Source organism: Cajanus cajan, chromosome 9 (genome assembly GCF_000230855.2).
Source record: "Cajanus cajan strain Asha chromosome 9, NIPB_CcT2T_4, whole genome shotgun sequence".
Lineage (NCBI taxonomy): Eukaryota > Viridiplantae > Streptophyta > Magnoliopsida > Fabales > Fabaceae > Cajanus > Cajanus cajan.
In genome coordinates, this window is record NC_138525.1 from 1,657,587 (window position 1) to 1,681,441 (window position 23,855).

General features: G+C 42.1%; 1 protein-coding gene across 1 annotated transcript; it reads left to right on the plus strand.

Annotated features, from left to right (window-relative positions):
• The first annotated feature begins 582 nt into the window (after window positions 1-582).
• On the plus strand, window positions 583-14,040 carry LOC109795390 (uncharacterized). The gene is made up of 3 exons (XM_083064019.1): window positions 583-766; window positions 855-1,794; window positions 13,811-14,040. The coding sequence occupies exons 2-3, from the start codon at window positions 900-902 to the stop codon at window positions 14,038-14,040; spliced, it is 1,125 nt and encodes a 374-aa protein (XP_082920145.1). The 5' UTR covers window positions 583-766; window positions 855-899.
• The last annotated feature ends 9,815 nt before the right edge of the window (window positions 14,041-23,855 follow it).

The following is a 23,855-nucleotide window of genomic DNA, read 5'->3' on the forward strand; positions in this document are numbered from 1 at the left end:
TTATTTTGAGTTTCTCTTCTAACATTTTTTTTTCAATATTTAAAAGACCTATATAAACTAGTATATTTAAATAATAAAATAAATGTTAAATTATAACTAATTTGATTTAATTTATTACATAATAAATCTCAAATTTATTACATTATATATATATATATATATATATATATTCGTTCATAGCTCTTCTCATAAATTTATTATGCAACAAATATCAAATTATATCAAAAGTGAATTTGTAGCTAAATTTTTGAAAATGAATTTATAATTAGATTTATATAAATAAAGATATATATTAAAAAAAGAAGATTATAAAATGACATCTCAATATTTTTGTAGACATAATAATAGTTAAAATTTATTTTAAAATGATGTCTTATAGCAATATAAAATAAAATAGTTTTTATATTATAAATAAATAAATAAATAGAATGGATGTGGAATTAAAAAAATGAAAGATAAATAAGATATGAGCTAGAGAGAGCCTTCGGAACAAACTCACCACTTTTATGTATATTTTTTTTTAAAAAAGTGTGAATGTATTTGTCAAACAAAACCGTTCCTTGAAGCGAGTGTTAATTAACGCATGTTATTTGGTCCTTTTTGTTTACCACCTTAAATAAAGAAAAAGAATCCGAAAAGTCCTTTTTCACATACAATTTTACAAACAACAGAAATTTACCGATTGAAATCCTTCCTAGTCTTCAAAATTTCTCTTGGTTTAGTCCTTTTGTTCAATCACTTAAGCCGATAATCATCATCCTTTGAGGTGCGTTTCTACTATCATTTCACGTTCCCTCATTCTCCGCTGTTAAATACAAAGTCTCATTCTGAACTGCAATTTAATTTCTTTGCAGCAACTGTACTTTTGGGAAGCAAAGTTTGCATTTTTTGGGCTTCCCATGACATTCCAACTCAAAACGGAACCTGGGTCGCCACCCGGTTTCACTTCCACCACTCGCGGAAACTACTACCAAGAGATGAGCATTTCCGACCTTGTTTCCGAGTTGCGTGCTGCGTACAAGGTAGAACATTTTGATCAAGTTGAAGAGGAATTGGTGAAGAGGGACGCCATACTTAAGGCAGAGTTAGGGTCACTCAAGGAGAAGATTCAGGAGGAGAGGCGCGTGAGCACTGAAGCCGAAGAAAAACTGAAAATAAGAGAGGAAGAATTTGAAAAGGGGAAGAGAACTAAAGAAAACTATGAAAAGTTGTTGAAGGAAGTGAAGCAAAATGGGTTGCTTCATAAGAACACTGTTGAGGAGTTGAGACAAAAGAACCTTGTCTTAGAACGTGAAAATCGTGAGCTCAAGGAGTTGAAGAAAAAATGGGCAGAGGATAACGATACTGTGGCTGAACTTAGGATCAGGGTTGGTGAGTTGGAGAAGGAGAAGAAGGCTGGGGACAAGAGTGCTTTGGATGCACTGAGGATGAAGAACAATGAATTGGAGGAAGCTGTGAAGAAGAATTTGAAAATCCAAGAGGAGTTGAGGACTGAAAACTGCAGATTGACAGATGAGAAGGGCAGGCGTGAGGCATTGATCGAGTCTTTGGAGAGGAAATTTGGGGAATTAAGTGTAAGGGTCGTGAAGTTGGAGGATGATACAAAACTTTTGATGAGTGAAGATGCCTCCGGTGGTGGAAGCACTGAAGTGAAGCCTCAAGCTAATCGTGGAGCTACTTATGCAACTGAGTGGCATGTTCCTTTGCAAAAGAATGGATACATTCACAACTCTCTTGGTGTTGCCACTTCTCAGTCTCGTAGCAAAGGAATCGAGGATGCTCTAGATGCATCAGGTATGGAAATGGAATTCTCTTGCATCTTTTATAGCTATGCAGATTTACATTTTTATAATGTTCCTTTAAAAATATTGAATTAGATCAAACTGATTGGATTAGTGCACTATGGTCATATTTCTTGGTAGCTGGGCCTTGAATCACTATGATTTATTGAGGGGGGTTGCTATTAAGAACGCCTCTTTTGCTCTTCGCACTGTCTGCCATTTTTTTTTGTACTGTGAACCAGGCTTACCGCGCATGTCCTTACTTAACCAGCAGAGGTAATAACATAGTTGAATGAGGAACATCCTCTGGAATAAAAAACCAGACTGTCATTAGAACACTCATGGCATTTCAGATTAACTTGCTTTATCTGTTCATTATCTGATACAAGATCCCTCATTAAGAAGGTATTCATGGGAAGGCATAAGAATGGAGGTGGGGTGGTTTGTAGAATAAATAGGGAGACTAGTTAGAGTTTGGGGTGGTTTGTAGTATTCCTTGGAGAGGTTCAGGGCACTCTCAAATTTCCCCGAGTTGTAAACATTTTCTTGATATCCTGCCTCTGACTTTTTTCTCCAATTTGGCTTACCCTCTGTTTTCACTTCCCCTTTTACAATATTGCTTCTTCCTCCTTCCTCCTTTCTCCTTTCTACTTCCAAACAATTGTAAGGGTTAACGAGGGTCTTGTAAAAGTTACCTTGGGCAGAATTTTGTTTTAATTCCCACTATCATCATTCTACAGGGATGACACCTTTTAGAGCAGTGTATGGTAGAGACGTACCATCTATCATTCGAGCCAACACTTATCCCTCGAAAGTAGAAGCTTTGAATGCAATGGCTGAGGAACAGGACGGTTTGTTGAACAAGTTGAGAGCTAACATACTTAATGCTCAATACAAAATGAAACAACAAGCAGATAAAAGGAGGAGGGATTTGAGTTTTCAAATAGGAGATGTTCCTGTGCTAGGATACACACTCCAATTATCCTTGTTGTAGCGAGTCGGGTCTTGGGTCGAAGGTCTCAGTCTCTTTGTTCTTTTCCGAATAGTCCGAAGTGTAGGGGGGGGCCTGCAAAGACACTCCGACGCTCAAGTTAGTGGTCGGTGTAATAAATGCGGTAGGTGGAAAAACTAACTACGTACCTCGTTGGGGCTCTATTTATAGGTGTTCGTATTGGGCCGCGATTAAGGATTGGGCCCCGGAAAATTAGGGGGTTAATCCAATAGATTACGGTAATTAAGCTTTTCGTAATCATTCTGACAGATGCGCTAGCTTGGCCGACCACACCGAAACGTTTTAGTTGTGTACGAGTGGTCGGCGGGCACGGTTAATCGGACTAATTTCTGCGGGTTCGGCCCGGTCGGCCTTTTAAGTGTTCGGCCTGGTCGGCTACCATACGGTATACAACCCCCGCAGCGTCAAGGATGGGAAAGACGAAGACGGTACAAGAGTCATAGTTGTTGGGCTTAGGGAATAGGTGGATCTCGACAGGATTCATGCCGAGAACTCTGTTAGGCTGACGTTGTGGTTGAGGACTCAGAAACGTGAGGTCTGGGCGAGATTTCGGTTGGACAATGTCTAGGCCGAGGACTCAGCCGCGTGAGTTTTGGGCGAGCCCTTGGCTGGTTGATGCCTTGGCCGAGCAATCAAACGTGCAAGGTCTATGGGGGGCTCGATTGGACGATGTCTAGGCCGAGGACTCAGCCGCGTGAGTTTTGGGCGAGCCCTTGGCTGGTTGATGCCTTGGCCGAGCAATCAAACGTGCAAGGTCTACGGGGGGCTCGGTTGGACGATGTCTAGGCCGAAGACTCAGGTGTGCGAGGTTTGAGATAATCCTCGGTTGGTTGTTGGCTTGGCCGAGGACTCCACCGCGCGAGGTCTAGGCGAGCCCTCTGTTGGGTGGTGTATGAACCGAGACCACCAGTAGTTGGAACCGGTGCCTTAACCTCGGTAGGCTTGGCGTGCCACGTTGGCCCTAGCGGTTACGGGCCCAACGGTTATCAAATCTGAACCGTTGGATGGTCCAGATCGAACGGTTAGGGTTTTGGGGCGTCTTTTCACCTCCTATGTTTACCTTACCTATAAATAGGATGAGGGGGGGTCTGAAAATTTACTTGCTGTAAATTTTTCGAGCGCTCTCGAAATCTAATTCGTCCGAGCTCACCGAACAAGGTAAATTTTGTATTCCTTATTTTTAGCAATAAATGGACGAGGGGTATTCTTTGGCAAGGAGTTGGACGTCGTCAAAGGCGTCGGACGCTGAGTCGAACAGAGAGGGGACGGACTCGAGTGAGATATCAAGGTTGCCGCCGTTGCAGTGTGAAGTGGTGTTCCCTTCCGACCATCCCGGGCGGGAAGATAGCGACGATGAGGTGGTCGAGGTATCGCCGCCTGTGACTTTGGCTTTGGCCTTGGCACAGGCCACCGAGGTAGATGATCGAGGTTTAGGTCGGGTCGGTCAACCAAATCCACATGCTGAGACTACCCAAGTTGAAGTGGGCGGGAAAGAGTTGGAGTTGCCTGTCGATGCCCGTAGAAAAGGTATGGTCGGTCCAAGCCGCCAGCCGAAGGCAAAGATTGATTATGGCACGGTAGAGATGTCCGGGTACGAATGGGTGGATGGGGAGGTCGGTATCTATTTTTCCAAGTTATCCGATCAAGAACTGTTAGACACGTTCGTATCTCTGGAGAAGTGTTTCGGGAACGACGATGAGTTTCCGTTACTCGCTGAGGCATGCGTGGACGTCGGGCCGGACATGGACTTCGTGTTTTTGGAGCCGGAGTCTGACGAAGACGAACACTTTTATGCTTACATGTGCTGGTTCGAAGACCTTGGCATACAGTTACCCTTTGACGACTTTCAGATGGGAGTGCTCCGGACACTCAACGTGGCTCCGACCCAGTTGCATCCGAACGCTTGGGCTGCTATGCAGGCGTTTCGAAACCTATGCCTGTGCTTGGGTATCACTCCCCGACCCCTTGCCTTCCTTTATTATTATACCTGCCGACCGAACAAGCCGGTGAAATGGGTGTCATTGGCTCGGGTACCGAAGCGGGGATTCCTCCGGGCCTTTACCTCCTCCTATAAAGGTTTTAAGAGTGGTTTTTTCAAGGTCCGATGGGGGTCGGAATTGCACAATTGCTTTTACGACCGAGACGGGACTCCTTTGTTCCCCTTTTACTGGACGAGGCGACCGACGTGGTACGAGGCGATACCAGAATCTCAACTCCCTGCCGAGGACAAAGAGATCGTGGATCTCCTCAACCAGTTACCAAAGGGCTTTCCTGTCCGAGGCCTTTTGGATATTTTCGAGACTTCTCACTTTGAGACGGTCTTGTTAGGTATGTGCTTTAGGCTTCGACACTTTTGCAGTTTTGAATTGATGTTAAGATTTCTCTTATTGCAGGTTTAATGGCCGAAGGCAAGCTGGATGTGACCGCCATGCTCACTCAAAGGGCGAAGGAGGCGAAGGCAAGTGCGAAGGTCCCACCAGCGAGGTCGGGTTTGAAAAATCCGCGAGATAAGCCTGGTCATGTGATTATCCCCGTGGCCGATGCTAGAAAGAAGGCCAGCACTTCACGGGTAAGGGTTGCCGAGCACAATATTGAGACGGATCGTCCGAGCTCTTCGATCAAGCGGGCCAAGCAATTGTCGTTGGAGCAATCAGGCTGTGGCAACTTCGCTATCCCAGCCGTTGTTGCCGGTTCAAATTTCCTGACTCCGACTGTGCAGACCGAGAACTTGGTCGGTCTGGATCTTGTTACTGGAGGTGGATTGCAGTACTTGGAGGGCATGTCCGCCGAGGCGGCATACAAGCTGTTTTGTGAGCTTGATACTCGAACCTCCCTCGTTGCCAAACACGTCATGAACAGGCATACCGTGTCCGAGGAAAGGGTCCACGGCCGACTCAAGGAGGTCGAAACCACGGTAAAAGAGGCGTTGGCTACGAACGCCAAGTTAACCGAGTCGGCTGAAGAGCTAAAGAGGGTTGTCGACGCCCACCGACGGGAAGCCGACGACTTGAAGTTGGTTGTACAAAGAATGAAGGCCGATGCTACCGCGTCTGCGGCTGAGATTGCTTGGTTGAAGGAGGCCGCCGCCAAGTATGAGGCCGAGGCTACCGAGCAAATACTTGCCCAACATGATGCCGGCTTCCAGCATGCGGTGAGACAAGCTTATCATTTTTGTGAGGTCCCGGCTAATTTTGAGTTCGATGTCAGCCGAGACTTTTTGGGCGGCAAGTTCATGAGCTATTCTGAGTTCCCCCAAGGGGCTCAGCCCGATGCCGAGGCCCCTCGTCATGGCATCTCCACTCGAGCTCCTGCACAAACAGCCGAGGACGACGATCCGATCATTGACGTGGTCGGCGACGGTGATGGAGGTCACCCTGGAAGTCCAACCGCTACCTAAGGGATCGGCTTGTTAATAGTTTTAGGTTTATCATTTTTTTTGTAACCGGGCTGTACGCGGTTTTTGTCAGTTTGGCCGCTGGCGCCGGTAGGAAGAATTTTTTGTAATTAGCCGTGTTGATCGGCCGTAGTCAATGACATTATTTTTGCAGTTTTATGCGTATTTGTGTTTATTATTCGGCTTGAATGTTGTGCGTAATGCTCGGTTTAAGTGTGTACTTAGCGCAATTTTCTTCGCGATTCCTGTATATCGATCCGAGTAGCTATATTTTTGTGTTGATTTGTAGCCGAACTGTACGTTTAACCGAGGGGGGTGCGAATCAAATTTAAATTGAGTTACATTAGTGTTTGGTTTAACAACGTAGGTCACGACTCGATTTGAGGTGCTGAGACGAGTACTCGGCGCGGGTGTGTTCGGCCCGAGTGCCTTGAGTTTCGTAGGTGAGTTGTTTTTGGATATTCGGAATAATATATCGCGGGATGGGCCAGAATTGGGACCTGAGTCTCAGTAGGGAAAGCTGTCGGCTTACATGGTGCTCGACCTAGGTGCATCCTTAACCGAGGAGGTTACTCGGGAGGAAAACCTGAAAGGCTCGAGCACACGTCGGAGTGATCGGCCGAGAATAGCTCGGCTGACATGGTGCTCGGCCTAGGTGCATCCTTAACCGAGGAGGTTACTCGGGAGGGAAACCTGAAAGGCTCGAGCACACGTCGGAGTGATTGGCCTAGGTGCATCCTTAGCCGAGGAGGTTACTCGGGAGGGAAACCTGAAGGGCTCGATTTTAAGTACGCGTTATCATTCAGCGCTCGGTTTATGCGTGACCTAGACATTACAAAAATAACATTATCATTCACTTTGTCGTTGTCGGCCGAGTCTTGCTCGGCCTCGTCGTGGTTGGGATAGTGCTCGTCCTAGGTGCATCCTTAGCCGAGGAGGGTACTCGGGAGGGAAACCTGTTGGGCACGAGTTCACTTTGTCGTTGTCGGCCGAGTATTGCTCGGCCTCGTCGTGGTTGGGATAGTGCTCGTCCTAGGTGCATCCTTAGCCGAGGAGGGTACTCGGGAGGGAAACCTGTTGGGCACGAGTTCACTTTGTCGTTGTCGGCCGAGTATTGCTCGGCTCCGTCGAATTTGGGTATAGTTCTCGGCCTAAACATAGAATAAAAACACGCTATGATGAAATTTTGAACTTTTTATTAATGAAGTGCCTCGTTAAAAACCTTGCCGACCCAAAACCCTCCTTAGGGAAAAAGTGTCGGTCAAGGAAAAGAGTGCACTGATACATCAACTGTAGTACATTTTCAAATGTAACGAGTTCCAAGTCCTCGGAATTGGTTCTCCTGACAAATACTCCAGCTTGTATGCTCCGTTGTTCAAATTATGTCGGACGTGGTATGGTCCGTCCCAATTTGGGGCGAGCTTCCCTTGTCTCGGGTCCTTTCTAGCCTCGCCTGTAGCTCTCCAAACCAGGTCTCCTTCTCGAAATTCCCTAGGCTTTACTTTGCTGTCAAATCTTCTTTTGTAGCGTTGTTTGGTGGCCTCGGCTACGACCAGTGCTCGGTTACGCATCTCTTCTGCCACGTCTAGGCTTGCTCGGAGTTTGACCTCGTTGCTTGCTTCATCGAAGTGGGCTCGACGGAATGATGTCTCTCCTATTTCAACTGGGATCATTGCATCGGACCCATAGACTAGGCGAAATGGTGTTTCTTGCGTGGTCGATTGGGGGGGTGCATCGGTATGCCCAGAGTACCTCGGGAAGCTGCTCGGCCCATGCTCCTTTAGCTACCCCTAACCGTTTCTTCAGTTCTGCTAGGATGACTTTGTTGGCTGACTCGGCCTGACCATTCGTGTGTGGGTGCTCGACCGACGTGACCTTGTGCTGTATCTCCAGGCCGACCAAAAACTCGTTGAGTTTTCGGTCAGTAAATTGGAGTCCGTTGTCGGTGACCAGGGTATGGGGTACGCCAAATCGGGTTATGATATTTTTCCAAAAGAATTTTTGGACCTGATGGGCCGAGATGCATGCCAAAGGCTCGGCCTCGATCCATTTTGTGAACAAATCCACGGCTACGATGAGAAATTTGCATTGCCCCTTGGCAACCAGGAAAGGTCCGAGTATGTCGGCTCCCCAAGTGGCGAATGGCCATGCCGGGGGAATGCAATGCAACTGCTCAGCTGGTTGGTGTATCAAGTTACCGTGTTCCTGGCAAGGTCGGCACTTCCTCACAAACGTTGAGCAATCAGAGTTCATGGTCGGCCAATAGTAACCTGCTCGCAGGAGCTTTGACACGGTTGTCCTCGCACCTGAGTGCAATCCACAAATCCCCTCATGTACTTCTCTCATCACGTAATCGGCCTCGGTGGGGTCTAAACACTTGAGAAGCGGTGTAGTGAAGCCACGCTTGTACAACTGTCCTGCAATGACGACATATCTACTTGCCTGAGTCCTCAAACGCTTGGCCTCGGCAGGGTCGGTGGGTGCGGCACCAGTGTTGATGAATGCCTTAATTTCTTCTCGCCAGTCAGGTGAGCCACCCTGTCCGGTGTTCTCGGCCTCGACGTTAGCTATCATTTCCGCTTTGACACTTGGGTGGTCGATTTCCTGCTGAATGATGGTTCTCAGCTGACCTGGCCTCTTGGTCGCGGCCAACCTTGCCAATTGATCGGCGCGCACGTTATTCTCGCGCGGTATGTGCTCAACCGACACCTCCTGAAAGTTCGCCTTCATTTTTTGGTAGGCATGGTAGTATTTCATCATCATATGGTCTTTGACTTGAAAGTTTTCACCCACCTGCTCGGCCACAACCTTGGAATCGGTCGAACATTTGATTCTTGAGGCACCCATGTCCTCGGCCAGCCTCAATCCGGCTAATAGAGCTTCGTACTCAGCCTGGTTGTTCGAGGCCTTGAATCGGAAACGCAGGGACTGTTCCAATGTAATACCATTCGGCCCTTCTAAGATCACTCCTGCTCCGCACCCCTGGCAGTTTGAGGAACCGTCCACATGGAGGGTCCACCATTGTTCCTCAAAATGGTCGTGTGGGTGCAGCTCGTTTACGAAGTCCGCCAAGCACTGCGCTTTAATTGGCCCTCTCAGCTTGTATGTGATGTCGAATTGTGAGAGCTCCACTGACCATGCCATCATTCTCCCGGCGAGTTCGGGTTTGCCCAAGACCTTAGAAATCGGGCAGTCGGTGTGTACTATTATTTGATGGCTCTGGAAGTAGTGTCGCAGGCGTCGGGAGGTGTGCACTAGTCCGAGTGCAACCTTCTCTATCAGTTGGTACCGAGTCTCAGAGTCCTGTAGGAGTCGGCTGATAAAGTATATGGGCGCTTGGGTCCCCTCCTTTTCTTGCGCCAAGACCGAGCTGATCGCTTCGTCAGATACGGCCAAGTATACCAAAATCGGGTTCAAAGGAACAGGTCTCGCAAGGATCGGCGGCGTCGCCAAGGTTGCCTTCAACGCCCTGAAGGCCTCTTCGCATGGTTCGTTCCATGAGAACGCCGAGGCCTTGCGCAAGAGCTTCGTCATCGGGCTAATTTTGTCGCCTAGACGCGGGAGAAATCGGGACAAGGCGACTAATCTTCCTGAGAGGCGTTGCAATTCCTTGAGGTTGCTCGGGCTTCGCATGTTTAAAACGGCCTGGCATTTGTCTCGATTTGCTTCTATGCCTCTTGTCGATAGCATAAAGCCCAGGAATTTGCCTCCTTTGACCCCGAAGGTGCACTTCTCGGGGTTCAGCCGCATGTTGTGCTTGCGGAGTTCGCCAAAAATTTCAGCTAGGTCTGTGATGTGCTCGGCGAGAGAATTGGACTTGACCACCATATCGTCCACATAAATCTCGATGTTTCGACCGATTTGCCCCTGAAACACCTTGTCCATTAACCTTTGATAGGTCACCCCGGCGTTCTTCAGTCCAAATGGCATGACTCGGTAACAGAAGTTGGCGTTCTCAGTGATGAACGCCGTCTTCTCCTCGTCGGATGGGTGCATCCTTATCTGATTGTAGCCAGAATAAGCATCGAGGAAACTGAAGATGGAGTGCCCGGATGCTCCGTCGACAAGTCGGTCAATGCAAGGAAGCGGATAAGCGTCCTTGGGGCATGCTTTATTGAGGTCGGTGTAGTCGATGCACATTCTCCACTTTCCATTCGGCTTTTTCACCAGAACCACGTTGGCTAGCCAAGTCGTGTACGTGACTTCCCTTATGAACTTAGCCTGTAACAACTTTTTCACCTCGGCATTCGCGGCCTTTCGCTTCTCATCGCCCATCTTTCTTTTCTTTTGCGCGAAGGGTCGCGCTTCTCGACATACGGCTAATCGGTGACATAAAAATGTGGGATCTATTCCCGGCATATCAGATGTCGTCCACGCGAAGAGGTCTCGGTTATCCCTGACTACACACTTGACTCGGCTTGGGTCGGCTTCGCTCAACTGAGATCCCATGTTTGTGACTTGTTCGGGTGCTCTACCTAACTGAAAAGGCTTGAGGTCTTCGGCCGGCTCGATTCTTTCTTCTTCACCAAGCCGAGGATCGAGGTCAATGTTTTTCGTCGTTTGCTGCCCTACTGCATGCACACCCTTTGACTTCGGGGAATCGGCCAGTGGCTGTATCTTAAGGCTGGAGAGATAGCATTCGCGTGCTGTTTTTTGATCGGCATGCACGATTATCACTTGTCCATCTCTCGACAGAAACTTCATGCACAGGTGGGGGGTCGAGACAATCGCCTCGAGGGCATTGATGGAGGGTCGACCCAATAAGATGTTGTACGATGTGTTCGCGTGCACCACAATGTATCGGATTTTGACTTCTCGGGAAGGCTTTTGATCGAAACCGAATCGGGTGTACAGGTCAACGCACCCTCTCGTCATCACTCTCTCACCTGAGAAACCTACCAATGGTTCGTGGTATGGTTCTAGGCTCTCCTCAGGAATTCTGAGCTGTACAAATGTATTCCAGTACAAGATGTCGGCTGAGCTCCCCTGGTCGACCAACGTTTTCTTCACAATGCAGTTGTGCATTTCGACTGAAATCACCATAGGGTCGTCTTGAACGGGGTCCACACCGCGGAAATCCTGGTCGGAAAACGTTATAGGTGGCATCCTCGGCAGCTTCAGTTGGTTCATGCTGTTAACCGATTGAACAACGCGGAGGTGTCGCTTTCTTGTCGAAGAGGTGGATCCGCCTCCGGCTATTGTGTTGATTATCTTCCTCGGTTGATCCTTGTCTTCCCGGGAACTTCATGAATGATCTCTCCTTTCAGTTGAACGGGCATGATCCCTCCCTCGTGTTCGGTGGGCCTGCGTCGTTACGAAGTTTCCAAGGTGGCCTTGCTTGATAAGGTCCTCAAGTTTGTCTTTTAATGTCGAGCATTCTTCTGTCGAGTGCCCCCGGTTTCGGTGAAATCGGCATGCCTTAGCCTTGTCGGCCCTCGGAGGCGTGTTCGCCCTCTTGGGCATCATCAATATCTCGGATGCGAGAGCCTGCTCCAGTACCTTAGCTCTGCTCGCATTAAGGGGAGTATATGCTGTGTAGCGCGGACCCCTCGGCGGTCTAACATTAAAGGGCTCGACATTCGCTTTTTTCATTGGCTCTCGACCTGGCTCTTTTCTGCCGTAGCCCTCTTCGGCTCTGGCTTGGTTTTGGGTTTCTGCCAACTCCTCCATTTGCATGTATTTCTCAGCTCGCCGTCGGAGGTCGTTCATATCGGCAGGTGGCTTTTTACACAAACTGTTCACGAACGGTCCTGGTCTGAGGGTCGTGCTCAGCCGGTCCAATGCCACGACAGGATTAAGATCGCCAATCTCCATGGCAGTCTTGTTGAATCGGTCCATGAAGTTTCTCAGGCTCTCTTTCTTTTCTTGATGGACCCCCGCCAAGGCTAACGAAGTCGTCTTGTACGGCTTACTCGTCGCGAACTGTAGGGTGAACTGGGATGACAACTCGGCAAACGAGTCAATGGAGGCACTAGGAAATCTCGTAAACCAACTCAAAGCTCTTCCTTTCAGCGACGTGGGGAATATTCGGCACAAAGCCGAGTCATCTTGAGTGGATAGGGTCGCTTGAGTTAAGAAAACGTTCAAATGTTCCTCAGGGTCGGAGGACCCATCGTACTTCTCAATCGGCATGCTTTTCCAGTGGTCTAGCAGGGTTGCCTCCATTATTCTACGAGAGAAGGGGTGCCTCAGGGAGTGAGTGGGGGTGTCGGTCTTGTTAGCTATCAGAGAGGTGACCGGTGTTCGGGTGACCTGATCAGTCGGGGCGTGATAGGCAGACTCTTCCGCTAGTGTGGGAGTGGATGGAACGTAAGTTTGGTTCAGGTTTCGGAGCTCGGCATTTTGTCGACGTAGCTCGGCCAGCTCGCGGGCATCAGCTTCTCTCTGCCTTGGTCAGTATTCGGCTGCACCTGTTGTATCATAGGCTCCGGTTGGGTCTGAGGAATTCCGTACGGGTAGCGCTCTCGGTTGGTCATGACGGGATTATCTTGGGGGTTAGGGATCGACTGAGTCGTTGTTGATTGTCCTTTACGGGTAACTACCATGTCTTGGTCTCAGTTGGTAGGGTTAAAAGGGGCTGAAATGTCTCTTCGGCCCCACGGTGGGCGCCAAATGTTCCTGTGCTAGGATACACACTCCAATTATCCTTGTTATAGCGAGTCAGGTCTTAGGTCGAAGGTCTCAGTCTCTTTGTTCTTTTTTGAATAGTCCGAAGTGTAGGGGGGGCCTGCAAAGACACTCCGACGCTCAAGTTAGTGGTCGGTGTAATAAATGCGGTAGGTGGAAAAACTAACTACGTACCTCGTTGGGGCTCTATTTATAGGTGTTCGTATTAGGCCGCGATTAAAGATTGGGCCCCGAAAAATTAGGGGGTTAATTCGATAGATTACGGTAATTAAGCTTTTCGTAATCATTCTGACAGATGCGCTGGCTTGGCCGACCACACCGAAACATTTTAGTCGTGTACGAGTGGTCGGCGGGCACGGTTAATCGGACTAATTTCTGCGGGTTCGGCCCGGTCGGCCTTTTAAGTGTTCGGCCTGGTCAGCTACCATACGGTATAGGAGACTAGGTATATTTGAAGGCACAGCCGTGTTGGTTGAGGTCTTTGGCACACAGATGGAACAAGAAACTGGCTCCCAGATACTATAGTCCTTTTCTGATTTTGGACAGAGTTGTTTCAGACACTTATAAGTTGCAGTTACCACCAAACAGTAGAATTCATCCAATATACCATATCAGCAAATTAGAACGAGTTGTTCCACCAAATTGCCATGTACAGCTGCCGCCCAAAGATATCTCAGAGGAATGGGAGTTAAAATCCCAACCTTTGTAGGTTAAGGATTTTAGATACAACTGTTACAGAAATTGTACAGATACTGTTGGATACATATATTATCCTCACTATCAATTAGGGATATGATTAGATTAGTTTCCATAATATAAGAGATTAGTATCTCTATCATTTATTGTATTCACTCTATAAATAAGATTGGTGTGTGTACAACAAGACACACAATTCCTGAATCACAACATGGTATCAGAGCTTAGGTCTAGTCCTTTAGATTTTTTTTTTTTTTTTTCCTAAAACAGTTATTTTTTTCCTCTTTTTTCTTCTTGCAGGGGCCTTCACCGACCGCCGCCGCCCACCGGCCGCCACCGCCGCCGGCCGACCACCGCCACTGGTTGACCGCTGCCGCCGTCGGCCGATCACCGCCGCCAGCTGGCCGCCGCCGCCGTTCGCCGCCGCTGGTCGCTGCCGTAGATTTCCGCCGCCACCAATCGTTGCCACTTATATTCGTCTTTCATGGCTGCTTCTACTTCAACTACGACATTTACCAACATCCCTCTGATTCCGTGTGAAAAGTTGACCGGAGCAGCCAATTATACCACTTGGGCAGCTGCGGTTCAGCTTTGGTTTCGTGGTCAAGGACGTGCCGACCACTTAACCACTCATTTTTCTGAGATTGATACCGATCACCGTGAGCAGTGGCAACAAATTGATGCCTCGCTGTGTACGGTTCTTTGGTTTTCTATTACTCTGAACCTTCAACATTCTTATCAAGCATTTGACACATGTTACGATGTTTGGCACAAGGCCAAGAAAGTTTATGCTAATAATGTTCAAAGTCTTTACAACGTCATCACCACTATGATGACCACTAAGCTTGAGAATAGGGACATACAAACATATTTGAGTAAGCTTGACCGTCTGATTGCTGATTACAATAATTTAATGCCTTACCCCTCTGATGTGGCGAGCTTTGAGAAACAGCGAAACCAGTTCTTCATGATTCTTGCACTTGCTGGTCTTCCTCCTGAGCTTGAGTCAGTCCGTAATCAGATTTTGTCTGCCCCTGTTATTCCTACATACGACATTGTTAGTGAACAATTGTTGCGTCTCTCCATCTCTCATACTGTTGCTACTCCTTCTGCAACTGCTACAGACTCCTCTGCTCTTGTTTCTCACTCATCTAATCGTGGTAATGGACGTAACGAAATTCGTGGAAAACAGAAGCCTCGTTGCAATTATTGCCACCTCTTTGGTCATCTTGAAGTCAACTGTCGCAAAAAGGCCCGAGAACAGTCATCATCAGTGAATGTTGCTCATGTGCCTAATACTACCTCCTCTGCCGGCTCTTCCTCTCTTATAGATGTCACTATTTCTGCCTCTGAGTATCAAGATCTTCTTCAGCTTCGAGCAACTCAACAATCTGCCTCGCCTGCCACTACCGTGGCTCACTCTGGTAATCCTGTGGCCTTTATGTCTCAGTCTCCTTCTCTTGGACCTTGGATTCTTGACTCTGGTGCATCTGATCATATGACTGGTAATCAATCTTATTTTTCTAAATTGTCTTTCTCCGACTCCTTGCCACCTGTTACTCTTGCCGATGGTTCTCAAATTAAAGTTCATGGCATTGGTCAAATTCACCCCCTCCCTCACCTCCCTTTACATTCTGTTCTATTTGTTCCTGGTTGTCCTTTTAATTTAATTTCCATTAGCAAACTCACCAGTACCCTTGATTTCTCTGTGTTGTTTGTTAATAATTTTGTTCTTATTCAGGATCGGCGTACTGGACAGACGATTAGAGCAGGACATGAGTCTGGGGGACTGTATCGTCTCTCATCACCGATTGCGTGTGTTTTCACCTCTGCTGATCTTGCTCATCAACGTCTTGGTCATCCCAGTTTGGAAAAATTACGACTTTTAGTTCCTAACCTTTCTACCGTTAAAAACATCCAGTGTCAGTCATGTCAATTAGGAAAACATGTTCGTCAATCTTATCCATCTAGTGTCCATAAATGTGCTGCGTCACCATTTACCCTGGTTCACTCAGATATTTGGGGACCTAGTCGAGTCTGTTCAACTTTAGGTTATTCTTATTTTGTTACCTTTATTGATGATTTTTCGCGTTGTACTTGGGTTTTCTTAATGAAACACCGTTCTGATGTTTTTCATATTTTTCAAAGTTTTTTCACTGAAATTACTTCTCAATTTGGTCAATCTATTAAAACCTTACGTACTGATAATGCAAAAGAGTATTTATCTTCAAAATTTCAGTCTTTTCTTTCCTCCCAAGGTATTCTTCATCAGACCTCTTGTGCCCACACACCACAGCAAAATGGTGTAGCTGAACGCAAAAATCGTCATTTGGTTGAGACAGCTCGTACTATTCTCCTTCATCACAAAGTTCCACTTCGATTCTGGGGTGATGCGATTCTTACTGCTTGTTACTTGATTAATCGCATGCCCTCCTCTGTTCTCAGCAATCAAATCCCATACACCATCCTATATCCACAAAAAGATCTCTATCATGTTCCACTTCGCGTCTTTGGTTGTACATGTTTTGTCCATGATCTCACTCCAAGTAAAGATAAATTTTCTGCTAAGTCTCTCAAGTGTATATTTCTTGGTTATTCTAGACTCCAAAAAGGGTATCGTTGTTTTTGTCCACAACTTCAACGCTATATTGTTTCTGCTGACGTTTCCTTCTTTGAGTCATCCTCTTCTTTCTTTTCTGAGGATATTACTAGTCATACTTCTTTAGATGATCAACCTATTAGTCCTCCTCCGGCTCCGGCTGTAGTCATTGATCCACCACCATTACTTGTCTATCAGCGTAGGACACGTCATCCACAGGTGGTTCCATCTACAACTCCCCCAGCTTCATCTTCTGCTCCAACCGACTCTCTAGCGATGCCTCCTGCACTTGAACATCCTTTGCCTGAGTTTCCCATTGCCATTCATAAAGGTATTCGCACTACCCGCAATCCTCATCCTTTATATGCTTGTACTTTTTCCTGTCATCGATTGTCTCCTTCCTACTTTTCTTTTGTTTCTTCTTTGGATTCTGTGTCTATTCCCAAGTTTACAGGTGAAGCTATGGCTGATTCTCGGTGGAGACAGGCGATGCTAGATGAAATGGATGCTTTGCAGACTAGTGGCACGTGGGAGTTGGTACCTTTACCACCTGACAAGTCTACTGTTGGTTGTCGATGGGTGTACACAGTGAAAGTTGCACCAGATGGTAGCATTGACCGCTTTAAAGCAAGATTGGTTGCAAAGGGCTATACTCAAATCTATGGCCTCGATTATGGGGATACTTTCTCCCCTGTCGCCAAGATGACTTCTGTTCGCTTGTTTCTTGCTATGGCTGCCATTCGTTATTGGCCACTACACCAATTGGACATTAAAAATGCCTTTTTAAATGGTGAATTGCAAGAAGAGGTTTATATGGATCAGCCCCCTGGCTTTATTGCTTCCGGTGAGACTCACCTTGTTTGTCGTCTTCGTCGTTCTCTTTATGGCTTGAAGCAATCTCCTCGTGCTTGGTTGGACGCTTCAGCTCCGCCTTGATTGAGTTTGGTATGACTCGTTGTGAAGCTGACCACTCTGTTTTCTTCCTTCACTCCTCATCTGGACTTTGTATTTATTTAGTGGTGTATGTTGATGACATTGTCATTACTGGTGATGACTCCGATGGTATTTGTCGTCTCAAATCTCACCTTCACCGCCAATTTCAGATGAAAGACCTTGGTCCACTTAGATATTTTTTGGGGATCGAGGTTGCTCACTCCACTTCTGGTATTGCAATTTCTCAACGAAAATATGCTCTAGACATTCTCACTGAGACTGGTATGGTTGACTGCCGCCCTAGTGATACTCCGATGGATCCCAACATCAAGCTTCTTCCTGGTCAGGGGGAGCCATTGGATGACCCAGAAAGATATCGTAGACTTGTTGGCAGACTTAACTATCTTACTGTCACCAGGCCAGACATCGCATTCCCAGTAAGTGTAGTAAGCCAATTCATTAACGATCCTCGTGATAGTCATTGGAATGCAGCAATGCGGATACTCAGATATATCAAGAAGGCACCAGGCCGAGGACTACTATACGAGGACAAAGGCAATTCCAAAATTGTCTGTTATTCAGATGCTAATTGGGCAGGATCACCATCAGATAGAAGGTCTACCTCTGGCTATTGTGTTCTAATTGGAGGCAACCTAATTTCATGGAAAAGCAAGAAGCAAACTACAGTTGCTAGATCCACTGCGGAAGCTGAATATCGTGCTATGGCAGGAGCTGCAAGTGAAGTTACATGGCTACAACAAGTTCTCAAGCAACTTCAAATTGGAGACACTCAGGGAACTAAACTCATCTGTGATAATGAAGCTGCTCTCCACATTGCCTCCAATCCAGTCTTCCATGAGCGGACTAAACACATAGAAATAGATTGTCATTTTGTAAGAGAGAAAGTGCTCTCAGGAGAAATCATCACTGAATTTGTCCACTCTAGTGACCAGTTAGCAGATGTGTTCACAAAATCTCTTAAAGGGCCTCGGGTTGATTATATTTGTAACAAGCTTGGCGCATATGATATATATGCTCTAGCTTGAGGGGGAGTGTTACAGATATTGTACAGATATTGTTGGATACATATATTATCCTCACTATCAATTAGGGATATGATTAGATTAGTTTCCATAATATAAGAGATTAGTATCTCTATCATTTATTGTATTCACTCTATAAATAAGATTGGTGTGTGTACAACAAGACACACAATTCCTGAATCACAACAACAACAAAGTGGGAGAGAGAGCTGGAGGTTCTTAAATGGTGGCAAAACTTGGCAGACTTTGAGAATTTATGGAATTAGATTCAAAGATAGTAAAACTTTTTCCTCAATTTCACCTTGAGGACAAGGTTGTTGCTTTGGAGGGGAGTGTTGATACAAGAACCCTCATTAAGAAGGTATACAAAGAGGTATACGTCTGAAGGCATAAGAATAGAGATGGGGATAAGAGCACAACTGATATGGGTACAGCTCCAAACTCTACCATTTGCGATATAGGAACTAGTTTATATAATTAAGGGTATTTTTTGCTTCTTGCTGCTTATTAGGTTAGGAAGAAAAGCAACATTTTTTTCAAACTCTTAAACTACTCTAGAATTTGACAGAGTGATGAAGAAAAGGGAGAGAGAGAGTATAAGGCTTTGCATTGACATGAGCCAAACATGTACAGAGAGGAACTGTAGCTCATGCATATTGAGCATAAATAAGTGGTGTAACCTTGCACATTGCAATTTGAAGTTTCTAATCCTAACTACCAATGAAGGGTTGATACTTGATACTTATAATCAGCTTTGTATTTTCCATCTTCTGTTGCCTCGTTGGTGTGAAGCAGCCTAATAATCCCTTTTAATTCACTTTCACCTAGACTGGTAAGACACTACCATCACAGGCAGTTCAATTGATTCCCGAGAAAAATGCTGTTCATCTTTGTGCCACTGCTCTTTAATATAGATTATATGTATTTACTATTTTCCGTATATAAAGTGAATCATGCATAGACCAGAGTCATTAGAAAAACAGTAGTCCCTCTATTCCAACTTTCAAGAAACAAGCTTTTATTTTTTTTAACGTGACAAAAAAACTAACAAGGACAATTTGAAAGCAAATAAAAGACGACCAAATGTCCTTTATCAAGGAAAGCAAAAGCAGCATGAAGAAATTTGACAAGACTTGAGGCATCTTCATCTGATGTGAAGTCTTCTCCTTTATCACCAGCACAAACACAAAGTAAATGGTCTTGGATTGTGATTCATGTAATCAGTTTCATCAACCAGACACGATGAAAGTATGTCAAGTCAACCCCATACAAACAATACAGTTTGAAAGATATAGAACCACAGTGCACTAGAATACTTGTTAAATGCTGGGGCCACAACCAATATTTTATTTGTATTATAGAATCTACTACTCTTTAGTCTCCTACCTTGTGCTTGAAGTGTTCTGTTAACAAAAGTAATGCTATATAAGTTTTAACATGTCTCTTTTGTGCCAGCTGGGGGAAGAGTGAAATTGGAAAATGTGGAGATCATAGACCTAGATGATGATGATGATGTTGGGCTTGGGTGTACATCACAAGGATTGCACGGAAAGAAAGCTATTTCTCAAATTATTGCAGAAAATGAACATCCAGGTTCATCAAATGCAGTCCAGCACAAACGAAAATGTATGTCTGATGTTGAGACTTCTACTTCCACATCTTCCTCTTCTGATAATGCACTATTAAGATTCTGTGCTATTGCACGTGAAAAGAGAAGTAAAACTTGGACATACACTACAGTTCTGGATTAAACTCTTTGCCAAGGTAGATGGGGCAGTGGGCTTATTAAACATCCTTACTAGCCATATGCCCTTTTGTTTGGTTATATATTTGAAACAATTAACTCAACCTTTTGCCTATATTCTCCTTCACTCTCAAAATCAAGAGCTAGTGGTTCTCTAGCCAATCTTATGTGTAAAGGTTAAGGTTAGTCCCCAGTTTTTAAAAATATAAGCATGTTGGAATTGTATATTGTAGATATGGTAGTCACAGTACTTTTGTATTTATGAAGTGAACTTTATTTAACTGATAAATTCTATGCTATCTACTATAATTGTTCAATTAAGCAGGCAAGTTATCATGGATTAGCGTTGAAACTGGAAATCTTTATTTCCAGATACAGAGGGGTTGTCTTTTCGTGTTTTTGTTCTCAGAAGAGGGCTTAGTTAGGGAGAAAATAACTGACTTCAACCCAGTGGGGATTTTTATTACTCTGCAAGAAACTGTACATTCAAATATTGATTGTGTCATGTTGCCAACAGAAGATATACTCCTATCTTTATTTACTTGAGACTCATCATATTAACTTGAACAGGACTGAATAAATACTTATATATAAGTTCATAGGGAGTGGTATTTAATATATATATATATAGAGGAGGGTTCAAACGATACAGGTGTAACTTTTATGACATTAATACATAAAATACTCTTATATTATATTATAAATGAAATTACAAAATTTTCTAAAAGAATATTAAGAGAATATACTTTAATTAGAGATATTTTAGTTTAAAACTAATTAATAAACAAGACAATATGAATTGAGTTTTATATAAAATAATAAATAATTATTTTAATTTGGGTCTTATAAATAGGAATAAAGTTTGATATTAGATGAGACTACAAAATTTTGTGAGAATATTTTAAAAAGTTGTGTAATATTACTATTTCTAAATATTATTATTTCTAACATATATCCTTATATATATATAATTACTTAATGTGTTTTATTTATGAAATGATTTATATAATTAATACAATTAAATATTTGCGAGGTAAAATAAATAATTTAAACATATCACATAACAAGTAATTTGCTGTATAACTTTTAATTAAGAAGATAAGGTGTTTCTGACGTTTCTTTTTTCGACGGGTTTGTATCTATCGAAAATCCATTAGAAATAGAGAATTTCTGATGGATATTCCTTTTTACTAACGAATTATGTGTGTCGAAAATTTACGTTTTTCTTGTAATAAATGTAATATATATGCTTTTGATTCATATATTAAATACTCATTAAATATGAAAATTGTGCACTGATATACTGTATATTAAATAATACTCATTTATTATTAAATATGAGAATTGTGGGATCACTTATACACAGTACATATGTTTTTAATTATCTGGTATTAATAAATGCAATATATATGCTTTTAATTCATATATTAAATACTCATTAAATATGAGATTGGTGCACTCACTTATAAATTGAATATTAAATAATACTTATTAAATATTAAAAATAATATTGTACAAACGATTAAAACATTTTATTTTATTTAGAGTACAAATATATTTAAATCAATTTTATTTTAATTTTTGTACATATTATTTATCTTTTTAAATTTTAAATTTTTATTTTCATTAAAACAAAAAAGTAATTTTTATAAAATTATTCATAGACACCAACATAATACTAGAAAATGAAGAAATTACATTATATTATAATTCCAGTATAATTTGAAATATATCTCGTAATGATATAAATAGAAAAAAACAACAACAATAAAAAAATAATAGAGTTAAAAAAAATAAAAAAAATAATGTTTAATACTTTAAGTGAAATATTAGTAAAATCTATTTTATTATTGTTTTGATTAGAAGTGTAAAAAGCAAATGAAAAGATAATATTAACAATGACATCAAATTAATTTTAAAAATCAGAATTAGTGTTATTTATTATTGTTTATTTTTTCACATAATAAATATACTAAACTATTATTAATGTGTCCCAAATGATTTTTTTAAAAAAAATCAAAATTCCTTTGAAAAATCAGTTACCCAATAACCGATTTCTCACTTCGGTTTTTTTTTTTCAAATTCTTTTTAAAAACAATCATTTTTAATTTTTTGATTTTTAGATTTTAAAAAAATTATAATTAATTTTAATTTTTAAATTTATGTATAATATTTTAAATAAATGTAAAAAATAAAGATAATGTTAAAAATTAAACAAAAATTTAATTTATTAAAATTAAATAAAAAAATTTTGACAGATTTATCCGTCAAATTCGTCAGAAATTTCTGACAGATAATTACCGATAGATATATCCATCGGAAATTTCTGACAGATTAAATTATTTTCAATGGATTTTTTTTTCGACGCCCCTTTTTCTAACGGATTTGCATCTGTCAGAAATAAAGAATTTTCGATGAATATTCCTTTTTATCGACGGATTATGTATGTCAAAAATTTGCGTTTTTCTTGTAATAAATGTAATATATATACTTTTGATTCATATATTAAATACTCATTAAATATGAGAATGGTGCAGTGATATACTGTGTATTAAATAATACTCATTTATTACTCCTTCCGTTTTTTATTCATAGTCGTTTAAGATTTGGCAGGACTTAAAAAAATGACTGAAATTTTAGTTTTCAAAAATATTTATTACTTACTTTCCTATTCTACCCTCTATTTTTTATAGTATTTCATTGGAAACATATTATCCTTTTAAATACAACATTAACTTCACATAAGTGGTTAGAGAAAAAATAGGTAGACATTAGAAATAAATAAACAAAATGTTCAGTAAACATATATTAATTATCAAGGGTAAAAATGAGAAGAAAAAAAATTAATAAATCATTGATTTTAGTAAAATAAATGACAATGAAAAAAAAAAAACAAATTCTGACAAAATGACTATAAATAAAAAATGAAAAAAGTATTAAATATGAGAATCGTGCGATCACTTATACACGGTACATATGCTTTTAATTATCTGGTATTAATAAATGCAATATATATACTTTTAATTCATATATTAAATACTCATTAAATATGCGAATAGTGCAATCACTTATAAATTGAATATTAAATAATACTTATTAAATATTAAAAATAATATTGTACAAACAATTAAAACATTTTATTTTATTTGGAGTACAAATATATTTAAATCAATTTTATTTTAATTTTTGTACATATAATTTATCTTTTTTAAATTTTAATTTTTTATTTTCATTAAAACAAAAAAGTAATTTTTATAAAGTTATTCATAGACACCGGCGTAATACTAGAAAATAAAGAAATTACATTGTATTATAACACCAATATAATTTGAAATATATCTCACAATGACAATAATAGAAAAAATCAAAAGCAATAAAAACATAATAGAGTTATAAAAAAAAATAATGTCTAATACTTTGAATGAAATATTATTAAAATTTATTTTATTATTATTTTGATTAGAAGTAAAAAAAGAAAATAGAAAGATAATATTAACAATGACATCAAATTAATTTTAAAAATCAGAATTAGTGTTATTTATTATTGTTAATTTTAAAAATCATAATTCAAATTTAGGATTTAGGGTTTAAAATATCGAATTAAAAAAGTATCACATGAAGCCCTTAATTTAGGCGATTGTAGGACGTGCGTTGTTGGGGAAGAAAAGCAGGTACCAAGAAGTCTGATTGGAGGGTTCTCTATGGCAGATTTGTATATCCCTCTATTGGAGTGCTTCAAGTGAGGGCGAAGAGGAAAGTTGAAGAGGTTGATAATGTTTTGCAGGACATCATCAATGAGTTCAAAAATAGGAGAAGTGAAGAACGTGAAACAGTGGAGGATCTTGTTCATGTCCTTCTTTGGTTTCAATCGGAATATCCTTTAACTCAGGACAACCTTAAAGCCATCATCCAGGTTAGTAATAATTACATATTTATATAAATTAATTAATGTTAAGAACATAAGAAACTCTAAGTATTTATTATACACAACTCTATATATTTAATTTAAATTTTTATTTATTATAT

What these genes read in the sequence shown, in the direction of transcription:
- LOC109795390 (XM_083064019.1), top strand. Translation starts at nt 900, where the DNA reads ATGACATTCCAACTCAAAACGGAACCTGGGTCGCCACCCGGTTTCACT. An exon ending in GGATGCTCTAGATGCATCAG is followed by an intron (nt 1,795 to 13,810) that starts GTATGGAAATGG and finishes TTCTTCTTGCAG; the next exon opens with GGGCCTTCACCGACCGCCGC.